The sequence below is a fragment of the Schistocerca serialis genome, chromosome 4 (genome assembly GCF_023864345.2).
Source record: "Schistocerca serialis cubense isolate TAMUIC-IGC-003099 chromosome 4, iqSchSeri2.2, whole genome shotgun sequence".
Classification (NCBI taxonomy): domain Eukaryota; kingdom Metazoa; phylum Arthropoda; class Insecta; order Orthoptera; family Acrididae; genus Schistocerca; species Schistocerca serialis.
This window is the reverse complement of record NC_064641.1, coordinates 240,767,877-240,786,043: the sequence shown is the minus strand read 5'-3', so window position 1 is coordinate 240,786,043 and position 18,167 is coordinate 240,767,877. Positions and strand designations below refer to the sequence as shown.

Sequence of the window (18,167 nt, the reverse complement as noted above, 5' to 3'; positions counted from 1 at the left end):
CGCCGCGAAAGCATGCATTCGTACGTAACGTACCTCTAAGGGGAGGAGACGCGGCGCATCATCAAACACCTGGGAAAGCTGCGCGCTAAGAAGGCTAATTTACTAAGCGCGCTCGCCTTCCTACTACGCTGCCGTGATGAGAAGACGATTCCACGTTTTGCCATCGTTAACCATCACATAGACCCCACGGCAGCCAGAAGAATTTTTCGCCCTGCTAACTTAGCCCTGCTGCGGGAGAAGGTACATTTCACCAAAAAACAGCTGGATACAAACGGTCGTGAGCGTTTGGCCGTTCACCTGCATCTGACAAGATCACTTTCAGCTTTGGATTGGGACTGGATCGACGCAGCAGCAGTTGCACAGCAAACATCATAGAGACAAAGAGCAACGGGGAAGCAGAAAGGGAAATTCAGTAGGCTTTCGCTGCAACAACATGGAGCAGAACATTAAGTTACGGAATGTGCTGTAATCAACATGACAGCAAGAAACTTCGACGCAGGTGCCATCTCAGCACTTCCGCCACGAAGCATCCCCTTCGCTGACATTTTGATTGGTGTTGAACAAACGGCTCGTAAGTTTCCAAGTAATGTGGCTGAGGAAATTCTTAGAGAAACGAGCCATATTCTTTTAAGTCCAAACTACCAGCTTCAAACAAGACTAGAGCTGAACACAGTGGCCTCCGTGCTCTCCGAAATGATCCTCTCACCGTCGTCCTACCAGCTGACAAAGGCAATGCTGCGTCTTAATGGAACGAGCGGACTATTACGCAGAAATCAGACGGGTGTTGGAGGAAGACACATACCAAAAATTACCTCGGGACACTACATCCAGAATAGTGAGGAAGACTTCAGAGTTTCTCAAACGGTCATTGCTGGAAGATAATACTATTAAGAACCTCCTCCCCAAGGCACTAAGACCGCCCACGTTCTATGGTCTGCCGAAGGTGCATGAGAAGGATACACCGTTGAGGCCGATGGTAAGTACCATCGGGTCGTCGACCTATAAGCCTACAAAACATCTGGCCAGCCTCCTCTCTACGCACGTTGGACACTGTGGACACCATATAAAGGGTACGGCGGACTTCATCAATCGGGTTAAAGTTCTGCGACTTGCTGAATGGGATATTATTGTTAGCCGCGATGTGGTTTCTTTATTCACCTGTGTCCACATCACCGACTCTATTGACTTGCTGTCCCTGCTCTTTGACTACACCATCGCGGATTTATTTAAGCACACTGTGACGTCATCATTTTTCTTACATGGTTGAGAATATTTTAATCAAACTGGCGGCGTAGCGACGGGAAGTCCATTAGCTCCAGTAGTAGCCAACCTCTTCATGGAGCATTTCGAAGACATCGCCTTGGACACGGCTCCTGCAAGGCCGAGCTTTTTTTATCGCTACGTCGACGATACCTTCGTCATTTTGCCGCATCGATAAGACAAATTAGAACAGTTCTTGGAGCCTCTCAACAGCAACCACAACTACATCAACATCACGATGGAAGTAGAGTAGGAGGGTTCCGTGCCGTTCTTGGACGTGCTTGTCCGCCGTAAACCCAATGGACTTCTAGGTCATAGCGTTTACCGCAAGCCCACCCACACGGATCGGTATCTGAACGCCACCAGCTTCCATCACCCAGCACAGATACAGTCAGTTCTCAGGGCCTTAGTACATCGAGCTGAAACCGTTTCAGACACTGAAAACTTGACGAGAGAATGGAGCCACTTACGCATAGTTTTTAAGGAAAATGATTACAACAACAAACAGATCTCATAAGCAGTGTCATCCAAGTCTCAAAGGAAGAAGACCGCTGAAGAAGAGACCAAGCAGGTTGCATTCTTAGCTCGGCAACAAGGAAGATTAGTCGGCTCCTGAGGAGGCATAAATTAGACACAATCCTCAGGCCTCCGGCAAAGATCCAGCGACTAATGAAATCTGTGAAAGACGATGTAGGTTTCAGAATGCCAGGAATTTGCAAGATACCGTGTGGATGTGGGCAGTTCTATGTCGGCCAGACTGTTCGCACTATTGAACAGCGCCGCATAGAACATGAAAGGTGTTACCGTCTGCGCTATCCCGAAAAGTCAGCTGTAGCAGAACATGCTCTGGAAAACGGACACCGAATTGCACTCGATGAGACGTCTATTATTAAACGGAGTAATGGCTTCTGGTATAGCGTGATAAACGAGGCCATAGAGATTAGAATTTCTGACAACACCTTCAATAGAGACGGTGGACTGCAGCTGAGTACAACGTGGGATCCGGTGTTGAGGGAGTTGAAGCGGGCCCGGCGGTCGCGAGGCCAAAACATTACCTTATATGGTGCGGGGCCGTGCACCAGTGACGTCACGAGCGACGGCGTGGCTATATAAGCACGGCAATGACAACCACACGACAGTCATCTACTTGACAATGACTGAGAAGATCTCTGCCGAAAGCTCGTGGGCAGTAAACCACTTGACTCGGATTGAAAACTAAGAATGTTTGTTTAACGGAAATCGCCGCAAAAACCTGCATTCGTTTCTACACTGTGTTCCACTTGCATTAATCTCGTACACTATATTAATTATGATTATTACTATATTTTCATTTTAATCCGCAGTTGTGTAAGGACATTATTCGGAATTGTGTGAATTATTTGCAATACAAATTTGATGAATATTATTCTGTTTTAAACAACTTTGTTAGTCTGACATGATTTATTCATGTATTTTATCCATTTATAAATTACGTCTCTAGCCTGCCTACTACACTATAATGATCTGAGGGACAGTTCTTTAAGAGACGTGTGAGCTTTAGAGCACATGTGTACAACCGACCCCCTTGACGCAAAAGCCGGTCAAGCTAATCGTTAGGGACCATAAGTTATTCATTGCCCACACAACAGCTGCTGGACAAAACTGCTGGTTTAGTCATAGGTTGAGCATTAGAAAGATTTGTATTTCAAATTTTTTGTGGGCTATTTTGAAGTAATGAACTGTTAAGATCACTTTCTGAGCGATTGGATTTTGCGTTTGACGTATTCTAAGCTCCAGTTTATGTGTACGTCGATTTCAGAACTATATAATTCCCTCTACAAAGATTCGTTATTACTATCCAGCTAGGTGTAGAATATACTGAGCCAGTCAGTTACCGTTTATATGATATTACTGTGCAAGCCCAGACTGTCTGGCGTAAATTAAAAAAGGTGACTGTAGTGTCAGTTTGTTCAAGATAGTTTTTTGTGTGTACACCGCACCAGTTCAGTATTAGACGGAACGATACTTACCGATTAACTCGATTATTTTCAGTGACAGATAATGTAATAATGCAGTTAAGTGCTGCTCGATAAATGGAATTGATAATTACTAATGACTAAGACGTTCGCTGCGGACAGCAACAGAAAAAATTCTTAATGGGTCTCTCCAAAGTTTCAATAAAGTTCCCAATATACATCAGACTATTTATTTAGTACATAGCCTTTGGACAGTTTTGACAGAGACTCAAGTAGACAAATCTGTCATAGTACATATGAAATAACACAGCTATTTTAAAGTACCTCTCTGAAAGAATTATTAAGTGTTTATGAAGCAAATCGTCTCTGCTGTATTATCACTTATGTTCTGTGCGTATACAAGTAATTGTGTTCCACTCCCAGCCACACTTTTTCTGTAACATGGTGTAAGAACAGTGGTCGTAAAATATATCCTAACCAGCAGAGGTTGGAGACGATTATTACCACTTGTCAACGACAATCTGTTCCAAAGGCGACAGGAATTGCTGCTGTTTGTGAATGTAGGTCTTCAGTTTCCGATGATATGCGGTGAAGAGAGCAGCTAGCAATGAAAATATGGAGTCAGGCACTTCGCAAAAGCCATTGCTCACGCACCACATAAGGCTGCAAGTCTTCGACGGTCCGAAAAACATAAAAATGGCCAGTAGGTAACTGGAGACATTTGATATGGTCAGATGAAGCGCAATTTGCCTCCGTTTAAATGATGCAAGTGATCGAATGCGCCGGTGGGCACATGAACTGTTTAACGTGTACTGTCTGGAGTATAGACTTCAGGCTGGAGGTGGTTCTGTAATGTTTTCGGAGTGTTTTTGAAGTGTATTTCGTGTGATCACTTAGCCTATTCGTACAGGTTACTGTCTCCCTATACCTAGTTGTTTATTTCAACTTTCTTGCTGGCCTGTTTCGTCTTTCATTCTACATTTGCCAGACGTAATGCACGGCGCAATGTCTGGCACTATCTGGAAAAGCAGTTGGAGCGTAGGAGTCAATATCCCCGCAACGTAGTAGCTCCGCAACAGCTTATCACCTGTGAGTGGATTCAGCTCCACATGTCATAACTGAAAAAACCCTTTGGATTCTCTTTCTCGCCGACGCCGTTATCAAGCACAGTGGTGGTGTTCTTATCTTGTTTGGATTGAGGTATAACATTTCCCTGTCATAATAAGAATATCTAGCTCTGCTGTGTCTGGTAAGTCCAGCTACTCATCCAAGCACAAAGGAAACTGTAAAACATTCAGTTGAATACCCTGCTATTCTACGCAGCCCTTTTTTCATTTTCCATTCTTTTACTTCATTTATTTATTTATTTTTGACTGGTTAGATGTGGAACTCCACGAATTCCTCTCCTGCGCATCGTCACAAGCGCGAAGTGGCCTTGGTATATTGTTCACAACGCGGTCTAGAAGTTGTGACTGAAGGCTGTTCCACTTTCCGATGGCGGCCCCGAAGTTGACCATGTGTGACGACAGCTCCCATAACGAAGCACGCCAGGTTCCAACTGGTCGCAAGCTTCTCACATAACGGTGGTACTGCTATTCTGTGGAATCTTACCTCCTGGAGGAAGATGTGCCCATCAACGGCACCGTGTGCACGTTCATTATTTATTTGAATGATGAAATCATTGGGGAGATGTTGACCGTCGGTCTGGACAATAATCTAGACGATCCTGTTCCAATACTGAAGAGCGATGAGCACAGCCAGGCATCTATACATGATACTGTAGAAATGCATGACTGATCCATATCTGTACTGAGTCGTATGCCTTTTGGCGTGTCTGAGAGAAGCATTAGTACCTAGCCGCTTCCCCACTCTTCTCCGACGATCATCAGGCGTCAGAAAATCACTGCTTCCATGTGAAAAGACACGTCATTGGTAAATGTTCTGTTCCAAGTGTTCCATTATCAACAGTCTTCACGTGCCACAGTGAGTGGGACACCAAAAAAAAAAAAAAAAAATTTAAATGATCGTATGGCATTGTTGGCCGCGAGTTCACATTCGGGGGAGTTCGGCCGCCGTATTGCAAGTCCTTTTTAGGTGACGCCACGCTGGCGTCTTGCGAGTCAGTGATGATGATATTGATGAAGAAGAGCACACAAACACCCTGTTCCCTGCCGGGAATCGAACCCGGGTCCCTTGCGTGGTAGGCGGTAACGCTACCGCTACGCTACGGAGGCGGACAGTGGGACACAATCTGTGAAGGACGAAAATTATTTAAACTGAAAAAACTGTGTGTGGTTGCACAGGACACCACAAGAAACGTTTTCCTCTAATGTCACAATTACCTGCGAGGGTTTTCATCCGGTGTACGGCTTATTGCTGTCAACATTCAGCTCCTTCACGAGCAACTGTTAATCCATTTGACTTACAGCGTGTGCACATCCTGGAACTGCTTGATTATGCACCCTGATCACAGCGTTCGCAGTATTCATGTAACAGCTTGAAAATGCATCCTACACTTCCGTTCTTTGCGCTATTTACAGATGAGACAACGTTCGGAAACTTGTGGTTCTGATTCCAAGTTAAACTGTAAGTCCCTTTAAGCCGGTTTGATATCTGGGATAAGTTAGGTACTCGCAAGCTGCTGAAGTGCCGCCCAACAGAAAGACATGCACCAGGGCATTCTCCCACACGAAATAATTATAGTTTACAGGTCCTGGTACGTAATAAAATGGATCATCTGTACCCGTCCTTTCCCACTTTTTTTTAGTATATAGATACCAGTTTCAGTGACTTAATATGCCACCTACTGATGCTGAGGTGGTGAACTCCAATCGCATACACGATACCATGAGATAATAACATTTATGGAACAGTTTCCGTAGACTGCTGTAACAACGACGTTTGTCTACAACCATCAACTATTATTACTATTATTATCTACAAACATAATTTAGTTTGTACGGAATACTCAGAAAGTGAGTCTTACTCACACTTTTTAGGCTTTTTTTTCGGCTTTTTAGGTAAACTATGCCGATGTGGACGACAGAAATGAATACTCTTCACATAGTATGCTGCATAAGAAAGGGTCACTACGCGCTTGCCTGGGTAATTATATGAGACGAAATGCGGTTTAAAATCTAAAACATAAGCGTGTCCTCGATATCTCACTTTTGATTTTATAGTGCGCCATATTTACGAACAGATCATAAATACACACATAAGCATCGAATCAGAAGTGGAAAGCAATACTTCCACCAGAAATTTCAACAACCTGAAGTGTTGCCAGTTCGTGCAGCTTCCTGTTACTTGGCATTATTTAAGTGATTACAAAATCAAATCAAAATCACGCACTGGTTAGCCAATGTGGACGTACAAGTAAATGAATGTATAGAAGAGGTTGTAATCAGCCTTCAGAGAATCAGAATTGTCTTTCAGTCTGAAAGATACTTGTTCATGACATAATCAGGAACTATCCTTTTGTGTATGTTAGAAAGCTTATAGTGCGCTTGCTTAGGGTCTGGATTCGGCCGACACTTCAGGTAATAATTTTTAGCAATCTCAAACTGACGCTCTTCGCCTCTAGTAAAACAATTTGAACAACGTAGGCTCGCGCCGTGATTCCAAATCCACATTAAGTATGACGTTTCTCAGCTACCTATTTTAGGAGAGTCGATGTGGGCTGGACCGTGACAGAGGCGGAAGTCACGCCACGTAGAAACTGTGTCACCTTTTTGCTTTCTTCCACATTTCTTCTGATATTAATGAGCTATTTGTCGTTTAATGTCTTTTATTCTTCAATGTATCTGAACTCCAGATGTTGAAAAGACCGGTGCAGGGCTGGTATTCGACTCACGTCTCTCCTTTCGCTGGGTGTGACTCATTTGAGACGATGCAGTTCCATTGTTTTATTGTTTCCCCAAGATTATACACTCATCTGTCTCCACGAAAAGCAAGTGTTTTGGTTCGAATCCTGGTCTGGAGCAGATGTCATTTTAGGCTGTAGCACACACGCAACAAACGGCAGGTGTCGAACAATTATAATTTCCTATGTCTCTCCTTGCTTTTCAACAATAACGATTGGTGCCGCTTTCGACACAAGGTGAGAAGTTTCAGACATACCTAGAACTTTTAGCCAAATCGTTTCAGGTTCATACCAGCCACATTTAGTTACTGATGAAAAATAATTCCATAGTCAGTGCCTCTTTGTGTTTGATCAATGACGATGTATGTGCAAGGTTCGACTCCCACTCAGCACAGAACTTTACGTCATGTTATTTTTATTTCAGACACGTGCCAATCTCGCTGCTGGTGGAATTAACGAATTTTTAATGTCTGCGCCTAGACGTTAAATCTCGGTAAGGGAAAAGTTCTTGGTATCGTAATTTCAGTTTCAGTTATCTGTCCTCTGGTGACAATTTTTGATAGTTAACATTCGACTGTACTTTGTTTACTATCCGATTAAGTGCTAAGTTCGAATACCCGTTCAGCACAAAACTTTATGCCGTGTCATTCCAAGTTTAAACCTGAGCGCATATTGTGACCTAAACCATGATCTTTGTGGCTAATTAACAGGAGCAGTAGTTGCTGGATTGGAGTCCCAGTTACCACCCCAGTACAAAACTGTATTAAATGCAATTTCATATTGATACTTGCTTTTTGAAACGTCATTTACTGTAATAAATTTGAGTTTACAATGGTAATGGCTTTGTCGTCTGTAATACTGTGTTCTCAGATGTTTGCATTATAGTAATACACATTTGCACCTGGATTGACAGCCATACAGAGCTATTATTTTTTGTGACCTCTTGTAGAAACCATTTTTTGTTGTCAAATGACTGTAGCGAAAAGAAGAGGACCTGCTAGGTAGTTACGTTATGCCGGTTGTACACAACGCATTTCAGGCCGTTCGCTTACTTTTGAGCACCATAGAACATAATTTTAGGTGTGGTAGTATAGTGTATTCTGAACGTAATACATCATATGAGCATATGTCCTTTTCTCAATAGCCTCCGAGGAAATTAATGAAAAGAACAGTGAACGGGAAAAATTCAGTGACAGTAAGCGAATCACTGTGATTTAATGTTTTGTTTAGTTGTGTACATATGCTCACAAAAGACGTCACTGCAATACATCTTGCAGCTGTTGCAGACAGATGCTCTGTTGCTGATCTGACCTCATTAAAGCAGTCGTTTACTTGAACACACGTATGTAAAATATGAATGACAAGTTCCATGTAGTAAAGAATGTCCTATTTGCTGTTCCGGTGGAAATGTCCGAAATTGGAGTAGCATCAGCTCAGCTGGTGTACAAGTCAGTTGCCGTGAAGACACATCGAAACCTTGCTGCTAGAATGCGCGGAGAGCCAAGCCAAGCCAAGCCAAAAAAAAAAAAAAAAAAAAAAAAAAAGGGAAAAACGTATGGTTGCAGAAAAATGACCTATGTTCAATAAAGACCACACTACGCAGTCTAACGTCGCTTTGATTGTATTTGCATGTGAGTGCAGGTGAAGAAGGACATGCGAGTGACGCGCTACGATTTCAAATATCTGTATGACGGATACGGCCGGGAAAAGAGCATATGTTCATTTGAAGATTTTTGTTCAAAATTATCAATACTATCATCTCTGAATCTATATACTTTTCCTCCTGGCTCACCCTGTATACTTTCACTGTGCTCCACAAAATACGGTAACATCTGACCGCAACATACATGAGGCTTCACTTGAAGAAATACTGACAGTTCACTACTGCTATACAGGTGGTGCGTCGTGCTCTTTCTACTGACCCCGAGTCAGAACTAATGTGTTCTTTAAATGAAGGTATTAATTTTAAGAAACTGTATATAAAAGATTTTTCTTAGTTACGTAGCTTTTCTAGTAATGCTGAATAACTAATAACTGTCTGGTACGTGAAGTATCATTGAAATCAACAATATTGGCCTCGAATTAAATGTATTCTTTTACCATTATTTACTGAATTAAATTCAAGTATATTTGGGTTTTTTTAGAAATTAAAAGCAAACACAGAACACAAATTCCCACCGACCGTCTTTCCCCATAACTCTCTTTCATGACAACGTGTCCCTCCCCTACCCTGCCACCCTCCACTGTCACCCTTTCCATTCCGCTGTCACCTCAAGAAACAAAAATACCCTCCATTGATCTATATGGCAAGAAATTTCAAGTATTAAAATTTGTTTATAAAGTAGGCATTTTTTGCTGAGTAACTGATCTTTGAAAATTAATGAAACTTGGGATCCTTTGTACGTTTGTAGGAATCCACGAGAATAGAAACTGCCAGCTGATATGAAAAAAGGTCAGTAATTAGAGTCTTAACTAAGGATAAATTTCTTTCTTAGAAAACAAGTCATTATATTCTTGATCAAAATACAAAAAAATGAAAAGAAGAAATAACTAGCTGAAGCAATAAAGGACGACAGTAAAATAATGTGAAAACATACAATTACTTTCCAGTTGTTAGAAACTTCTATAAGCCTTAGAAAATTCTAGAATTTCCACTTTATCAAAAAAACGAGAAAGCCTACCCTACATGCTTTCAGAGGACACTAACTAAGGCAAAGTATAGTCTTTCAGTCCTGCTTGCAGAACCAGTTGGTTACGGAGTGCACTAAGACAAAGTGTCGTCGTCCTTCACTGCAGCTTTCAGAACCGGTTTTAGATAAGATAAGTGCCACCGTCCTATTTTCAGTATCATTTGACTTTGTCATCCGGTAATATTCCGATTAGTTACACACGTAAGTGAGCGACGGCGGTATGTTCTCAGTATAAAAATGTGATGGCGATGGCAGTATCAACGTCGTACCTCCACAACACAGATTTCATAGTTACATCTGGCGATTACGTTTCGTTGGCGAACTGACACGTTTGACTAACTTCTGGTGAGTATCGTCATCAAAATTCCCTATTTTTATTGAGTTGTAAGATAGGCGAGAGTTTTACCAGCAATTAATGGAACTGCATTAATGCAGTACGTTAATGCACTAATTTGCTGAGCTGATCTAATGTTTGTCACATGACGTTTATTAATTACTCTAACTTAAGCATTATGAAATCTTGATATTTAAGTGTTAGCAAAGTTTTCATCCTCTTGTTCCTCTATAGATCTAAGTTCACGAAACCGTAAACTGTTGTTTGGAGTTAGTCGCAGTGTAGAATCACGTTACAGAATCGACCGTTAATTGCAAGTTCAGAAAAAAATCGTTCTAGTAACTTATGACACCTCCACTTGCCTTGGTGACAGCTGCGATTCTCTGTCATACTGAATGAATAGAGTCATCAATCAGTAGGTAAATGATTCTGCAAGGATATGTGGTTTACCAGTACAGATTCACTTGCTGAAGATGCGAAATGTATCATGTTTATGAGCGTTGTTGTTGTACTCTTCAGTCCAGAGGCAGGTTTGATGCAGCTCTCCATGCTACTCTATTATGTGCAGGCTTCTTCATTTCCATGTAACTTCTGCACCCTACATGCTTCTGAATCCGCTTAGTCTGTTCATCTCTTGAACTTCCTCACCGATTTTCACCCTTCACGCTGCCCTTCAGTACTAAATTGGTGATCCCTTAATGCTACAGAACATGTCCTGCCAACCAATCCCTCCTTCTAGACAAGTGGTGCCACAAATTACTCTTCTCCCCAATTCTATTCAGTACCTCCTCAATGGTTACGTGATCTACCCATCTAATCTTCAACGTTCTTCTGTAGCACCACATTTCGAAACCTTCTGTTCTCTTCCTGTCTAAACTATTTTTCGGCCACATCGTCCACGTTTCTCATCCATACATGGCTACACTCCATACAAATACTTTGAGAAAGGGCTTCCTGACACTTAAATCTATACTCGATGTTAACAAAGTTCCCTTCTTCTTCAGAAACGCTTTCCTTGCCATTGCCGGTCAACATGTTATATCCTCTCTACTTCGACCATCATCAGTTATTTGGCTCCCCAAATACGAAAACTCATCTACTACTTCAAGTGTCTCATTTCCCAAAAAAATTCCCCTCAGCATCACCTGATTTAGTTAGACTACATTCCATTATTATCGTTTTGGTTTTGTTGATGTTCATCTTGTAGCCTCCTTTCAAGACATGGTCCATTCCGTTCAACTGCTCTTCTAGATTCTTTGCTGTTTCTGACAGAATTACAATGTCATCGGCTAACTTCAAAGCTTTTATTTCTTCTCCGTGGATTTTAATTCTCCAGATTTTTCCAACCCTGTCTCGCACCCTTCCCAACCACTGCTTCCCTCTCATGCCCCTCGACTTTTATAACTGCCATCTTGTTACTGTAAAAATTGAAAACAACCCTTCGCTCCCTGTATTTGACCTCTGCCAACTTGCGAATTTTTAAGAGAGTATTCCAGTCAACATTGTCAAAAGCTTTATCTAAGCCTACAAATGCTAGAAACGTAGGTTTGCCTTTCCTTAATCTGTTTTCTAAGATAAGTCGTAGGGTCAGTATTGCCTCATGTGTTCCTATATTTCTACGGAATCCAAATTGATCTTCCCCAAGGTCGGCCTCTACCAGTTTTTCGCCCGTCTTCTGTACAGAATTCGCGTCAGCATTTGCAGCCGTGACTTATTAAACGCCACGAGGGATTAGCCGAGCGGTCGGCACGGTAGCTCAGCGTGTACGGTCAGAGAGCTGGCTGACCTCTGTAATAAAAAAACTGAGTGAATAGATCAAAAACGAACTTCTTTAACGGACGTAACGTGACGTCCGCGACGACGAAATACAACGAACCATAACGAAAAAGACCAAAAAGCGGTCTAAGGCGCTGCAGTGAGGAACTGTGCGCCTGGTCTCGGCGGAGGTTCGAGTCCTCCCTCGGGCATGGGTGTGTGTTTGTCCTTAGGATAAATTAGGTTAAGTAGTGTGTAAGCTTAGGGACTGATGACCTCAGCAGTTAAGTCCCATAAAATTTCGCACACATCTGAACATTTTTGAACTTATTAAACTGGTAGTTCACTAATTTTCACACCTGTCAACACCTGTTGTAATAGACCCTCTGTGTATTCCTTCCTCCTTTTGCTTTCCCTTCTTTGCTTGGAACTGGTTTTCCATCTGAGCTCTTGATATTCATACAAATGGTTCTCTTTTCTCCAAATGTCTCATTAATTTTCCTATAGGCAGTATCTATCTTACCTCTACCGATATATGCCTCTACATTCTTACATTTGTCCTGAGTCATCCCTGCTTAGCCGTTTTGCAGTTCCAGTCGATCTCATTTTCGAGACGTTTGTATTTCTTTTTACCTGCTTCATTTACTGCATTTTTGTATTTTCTCCTTTCATCAATTAAATTGAATATCTCATCTGTTACCCAAAGATTTCCACTAGCCCTCGTATTTTTACCTACTGGATCATCTGCTGCCTTCACTATTTCCTCTCAAAAATCTACCCACTCTTTTTCTATTGTATTTCTTCCCCCTGTTCTTGTCAATCGTTCCCTAATGCTCTCTCTGAAGCTCTCCGCCACCTTTGGTTCTTTCAGTTTATCCAGGTCCCGTCTCCTTAAATTCCCACCTTTTTGTGAGTGTAAGACAGAAAAGAACATTCTTAATAATGTTCGACATGTTCATTACTACACCGCAATTAAGGATATCCGTCACTTCGCAAACAACTGATCACCCTTGTGGAAGCATGCCTTTACAGGGTAGTCATACAACGTTATTTACATTTTGCACAATCTAGGCTCTGACTGCTGACCTTTTGTGGCTATAAGTATTTTATTGGACATGGAAATGGAAATGGAAAGTAATGAATGGTTGTAAACTGTTGCTTATTAACTACCTGGTCCGTTTCTCGTAATGAAACCCAAAGTGCGACCTTTTAGTTCCTGCCGCGCGAAAGACTTGAGAACTATAAATAGCAAATTAACTCAAGGCATCCCCTGCTAGAGGTCTCTGAGTGAGTACCGATACGCAGCAGTTTAAATCGATTTATTCTTATAATGCTTTCTGCATAATATTTACATCAGATTCAGCTAACAAAAAAGGTCCCCACTAGCTGAAAATTAGCTTACGTCATTTATTAGGCCGTCAGTGAGGCAAGATCTTCCATTTCCGTAGCGGAACAGGTGAGTGAAACGTTCGTTTGATAATTACTTTTACGAACTTCAAACCGGAGCGACTTATTTCCAGTTACATGAAGGGTTACTGGCAGAAATTTTTGAATTTGTTGCATGTTTGAATGCTTACTAGGCGCAGCCTCTCTTTGCAATAGCAGTTACAGTTTGTGATCAAAAGTATCCGGACACTCCCAAAACCACCCGTTTCTTGTATCAGGCTCATTGTGCTGCCACCAACTGCGAGGTACACCATATCAGCGATCTTAGTAGTCATTAGAAATCGTGAGAGAGCAGAGTGGGGCGCTCCGCGAAACTCACGGACGTCGAACGTGGTGAGGTGATTGGGTGTCACTTGTGTCATACGTCTGTGTGCGAGATTTCCGCACTCCTAAACATCCCTAGATCCACTGTTTCCGATGTGACAGTGATGTGGAAACGTGAAGGGACACGTACAGCACAAAAGCGTACAGGCTTACAGAGACCGCTGACAGCTGAAAGGGTCGTAATGTGTAGTAGGCAGACATCTATCCAGACCATCACACAGGAATTCCAAACTGCATCAGGATCCACTGCAAGTACTATGACAGTTAGAAGGGAGGTGAGAAAACTTGGATTTCATGGTGGAGCGGCTGCTCATAAGCCACACATCAGGCCAGTAAATGCCGAACGACGGCTCGCTTGGTGTAAGGAGAGTAAACATTGGTCGATCGAACAGTGGAGTCACGAATCACGGTACATAATATGGCGATTCGATGGCAGGGTATGAATGTGGGGAATGGCCGGTGAATTTCTTCTGCCAGAGTGTGTAGTGCCAACAGTAAAATTCGGAGGCGGTGGTGTTATGGTTGGGTCGTGTTTTTCATGGAGTGGGAGGGGGGGGGGCCTTGCATCCCTTGTTGTTTTGCGTGACATTATCACAGAACGGGGCTGCATTCTTGCTTGCCACTGTTGAAGAGCAATTCGGAGATGGCGATTGCATCTTTCAACAAGGTCGAGCACCTGTTCATAATGCACGGCCTGTGGCGGAGTGGTTACACGACAGTAACATCCCTGTAATGGACGGGACTGTACAGAGTCCTGACCTGAATCCTGTAGAAAACGTTTGTGATGTTTTCGAACGCCGACTTCGTGTTGGGCCCCAACGGCCGACAACGATACCTCTCCTCAGTTCAGCTTTCCGTGAAGAATGGGTTGCCCCAAGAAACCGTCCAACACCTGATTGAACGTATGTCTGCGAGAGTGGAAGCTGTCATCAAGGCTAAGGGTAAGCCAACACCACTTTGAATTCCGGCATTATCAATGGAGGGCCCCACGCACTTGTTAGTAATTTTCAGTCAGGTGTCCGGATACTTTTTATCACATAATGTATGTGTAAACTACTGCTTCTTGTATCGACACTTGTGTCGTCCAAGTGTTTGTTTGTCTATTTTGGTTAGAAAAGCTCAGTGTCAGTTAGACTGTTAGTGAGGCAGCCCTAACCGTTCCCGCAGATGAACAGGCGGGTAAAGTTTCCGTTTGCTAATTATTTTGCGAGCGTCAGGTGAGAGCGAATTATTTCCAGTTACCTGTATGATTACTAGTTTAAATTGTAAATTTCTTACGTGTTTGTGTTGCATACTAGGCACGTTCTAGCGTAGTGTACAGTTTTGACATCTTTGGTAAGGACAGCGGCTGTGATTGCAGTGTTCGGATGTGGACTGAGTTAGTGACGATTCGCCACAGATCCAGGCGTTGCTGGCTTCGGTCACGCAGCTTGAGGCTGTTGCCAATGTTCATCACTGTGAGGTGCCAAACGTGGAGATCCGAGGGACGTCTAGCACATTCCACGTCTCCCAAAATCGATCCAGTGCTGTTTATGTCCTTGCTACCACCTGGGTGTAGGCTTCAAACTCACCAGTGGTTGACTGGGTTATCATTCCGAAGTGACACAGGCAGCAGAAGACTTTCCTGAGGCCTATCGAATGGTCAGACAAACGGGTTCGAAGTACTGTCTTGGGTGATACAGGCCCTGAACCATCGCTTGTCAGGTTTTGGAGGAAGCCTCTCAACCTTCAAGAAGCGGACATTCACACAAGGTGGCATTACTCGTAGTCGTAGCTCCAATTTTAGGCACTTAATGAGGGCCCTTAGGTACATGGCTGCTAAGGAGGGGAAGAAATCCATTGTACAGTCCGCATGCGTCCAGGGGGAAACCATCCAGGATGTGGAATGGGTCCTCCCACACGCCACCAAGAGAACAGGGTGCAGTCAGCCTCTAGTCGGTTCTAATTATGTATGCCGCTTTGGGTGGGAAGAGTTTCTATCCTCTTCGGGCGTTTAGCCGAATTAGCTAAGACTGCCAGTTGTGCTATCCGCGGGAACAGCATCGCCGACAGTACCGATTGCCGACCTTTGTTACAGAGCAGAGTCTGAATCAGGCAACCGTGTAGACTGCTGATTCCTCATCTTCCGTCGTAGAGTGGTGGGCTATAAGGTTCCGCTAAATAGGTGATGCTACATACGCAGGGTAGAAGGAGGCTTTATGGATTGGAATAGAAGGGTTTTTAGGTTAGAGGATCCCAGTAAAGAAGAAAATGTCAAAGGTTGCCGGTCAAAGACCACACAAGAGCCACAAATATTATAGTATAAGCTCCGACAGCTATGTTGAGAAAAGAACAAGAACACCAGACGTCAATGCGACGGGTGTTCAATAAATAATACCACACAATTTTTCTGAAACCAGGTTGGTATTACTCGAGATTTCAATACACCATATTATTCCCAATATTTCTTGGCTAGAAAACCCCATAATATCCATTCAATGCGAGGTCCTTACGCCACCTTACTGAGAGGGCTCGTATGCCTGCATGTTACCACTCTACTGGTCAACGTTGCAGCCAAACTCTTCCTTCATCGATGAACTCCCCATCGTCCACAACTGCTTCCTGTGGAGTGCATTCATCATTGTAAGATGTGAAATACTGGCTGTAGGAAGGATGAGGAAGATACTTCTAGGGTGTGGAAACTTGTGTGAGGCCTTTTGTTGTCATGAGAAGGAGAAGTTAGTTTGCATTTTTACGGCGACGAACACGTTGAAGTCGTTTCCTTGATTTCTTGAGGACAGCACAGTAAACTTCTGAGTTGCACCGTGCGGGAGAATATCACACAGAATAATGCGTTCAGAGTCTCAGAAGACTCCCGCCATAATTTTACTAGCTGAGGGTGCAGCTTTGAACTTTTAATTCGGAGGAGAGATGGTGTGGCGCTACTCCATGATTGCCGTTTTGTTTCCGGTTCGAAGTGATAAACCTATATTTCTTAGCCTGTGACGATGTTCGACGAAAATTGTTACGAACAGCCACGTAGTGCCAAGCAATTCCTCAAAAATGGTCCTTTGTCGCTCTTTATTGTCTTCTGTAAGGCGGCTAGGAACCCAGCGCTCACACACCTTTGCGTATCCCAACTGGTGGACGAGTGTGTCAACAATACAGACGTCCAGTTGGGCAGCGAGGTGTTTGATTGTGATCCATCGATCAGATCGAATGACAGTGGCCACAAGTTCCAACACAGCAGGAGTCACAGCTATCGCGGACTGCCGGCACGCGGAAAATCGGACAAGTTTGTAAGACCAACGACTCACCGTGCTTTGTTCACTGACAGTTCTCCGACGACATTCTGCAAGTCCTGTTGAAATTTGCGATACTGTGGTTTTCCGTCAAAACTGAGCTCTCTGCTTGGAACGCTCCTCCGTTATAGACGCCGTGGCCATACACCTTTTATTGGCTTGTGGATACTACAGTTGACTATGTCCCTTCATGCAAGAAGTGGTAAGCCATGTGCCTGTTAATACTTACTCTAGCGTAGAACATAATATAGAAATACCGATTTTCTTACTGATGGTGATTTCGCATGTTAGCCACTACATTGCTAACGCAAGTTAATTACTCACGTTTTTTTGACATTAATCGTGTACTCAATCCACAGGTGTGTAGCCGAAAACAATGGCACGCAAAGATTGTGGCATTGCACTGCTGCTGCTGTTATCGCTAGCAATAGCAGGTGCACATCGGAACCGAAAAATCAAAAAGAAAGTGGTTAACAGCGACGAACTGAAGGACGATTCCAGGTCAGGAGAACCTGAACTAGTGACCGTTATTGCCTTAAAGGAGGCGAAATTCGACTTTGGTGATAACGCAACGGTGGAGCAATATCTACGAGACAGCGGCAACTACGATCCCAAATCTGTGCTACCGTACGATGTAACAGGTGAGTTACAATAGCTGTTAGCGTGATACCATCCTTATGTAAAGTCAATCATCCAACGGAATACGGTTCTAGGCGCTTCAGTCTGGAACCGCGCGACCGCTACGGTCGCAGGTTCGAAACCTGCCTCGGGCTTGGATGTGTGTGATCTCCTTAGTTAGATTTAAGTACTTCTAAGCTCTAGGGGACTGAAGACCTCAGATGTTAAGTCCTACAGAGCTCAGAGCCATTTTGAGCCAACAGGAATACCAGTCACATTCTGGTGTTTTTTTTTAGAAGTTAGTTCCAAGTCTAAGTAGTCCATATTGTTTACTGTAGTTGCTACATTGTCATTCCTGTAAAGGAGCGCTATGAAATAGTTATTATCTATATACCCAGCCATAAAAGTAAAATAACCTAAGTTACACTTGTACAACTGCTTTCGGCTGCACCACATCTCATAACCTGAAAAAGTAAATTCAGTTTACTGATCATTCAGTATTTCGAGGGATGTCCAAAAAGTACCGCTACAAATTTTTATCTGAAACCAGGATAATTTTTTTAGGATTTCAGTAAACCACATTGTTTCCCACTCTACTGGCTATAAAAATGTATTTTTCAACAAAATCCCCATTCAGTGAGA

The 18,167-nt window shown here is 43.1% G+C and overlaps 1 protein-coding gene across 1 annotated transcript in view; it reads left to right on the top strand.

Moving 5' to 3' along the window:
- The first annotated feature begins 9,981 nt into the window (after positions 1–9,981).
- Positions 9,982–18,167, top strand: part of LOC126473789 (protein yellow-like) — a 50,062-nt gene continuing 41,876 nt past the window's right edge. The window contains exons 1-2 of the mRNA XM_050101063.1: positions 9,982–10,112; positions 17,267–17,548. Coding sequence (XP_049957020.1) covers positions 17,284–17,548 — 265 coding nt within the window. The 5' untranslated portion in view covers positions 9,982–10,112; positions 17,267–17,283. The remainder of the gene's footprint in view (positions 10,113–17,266; positions 17,549–18,167) is intronic.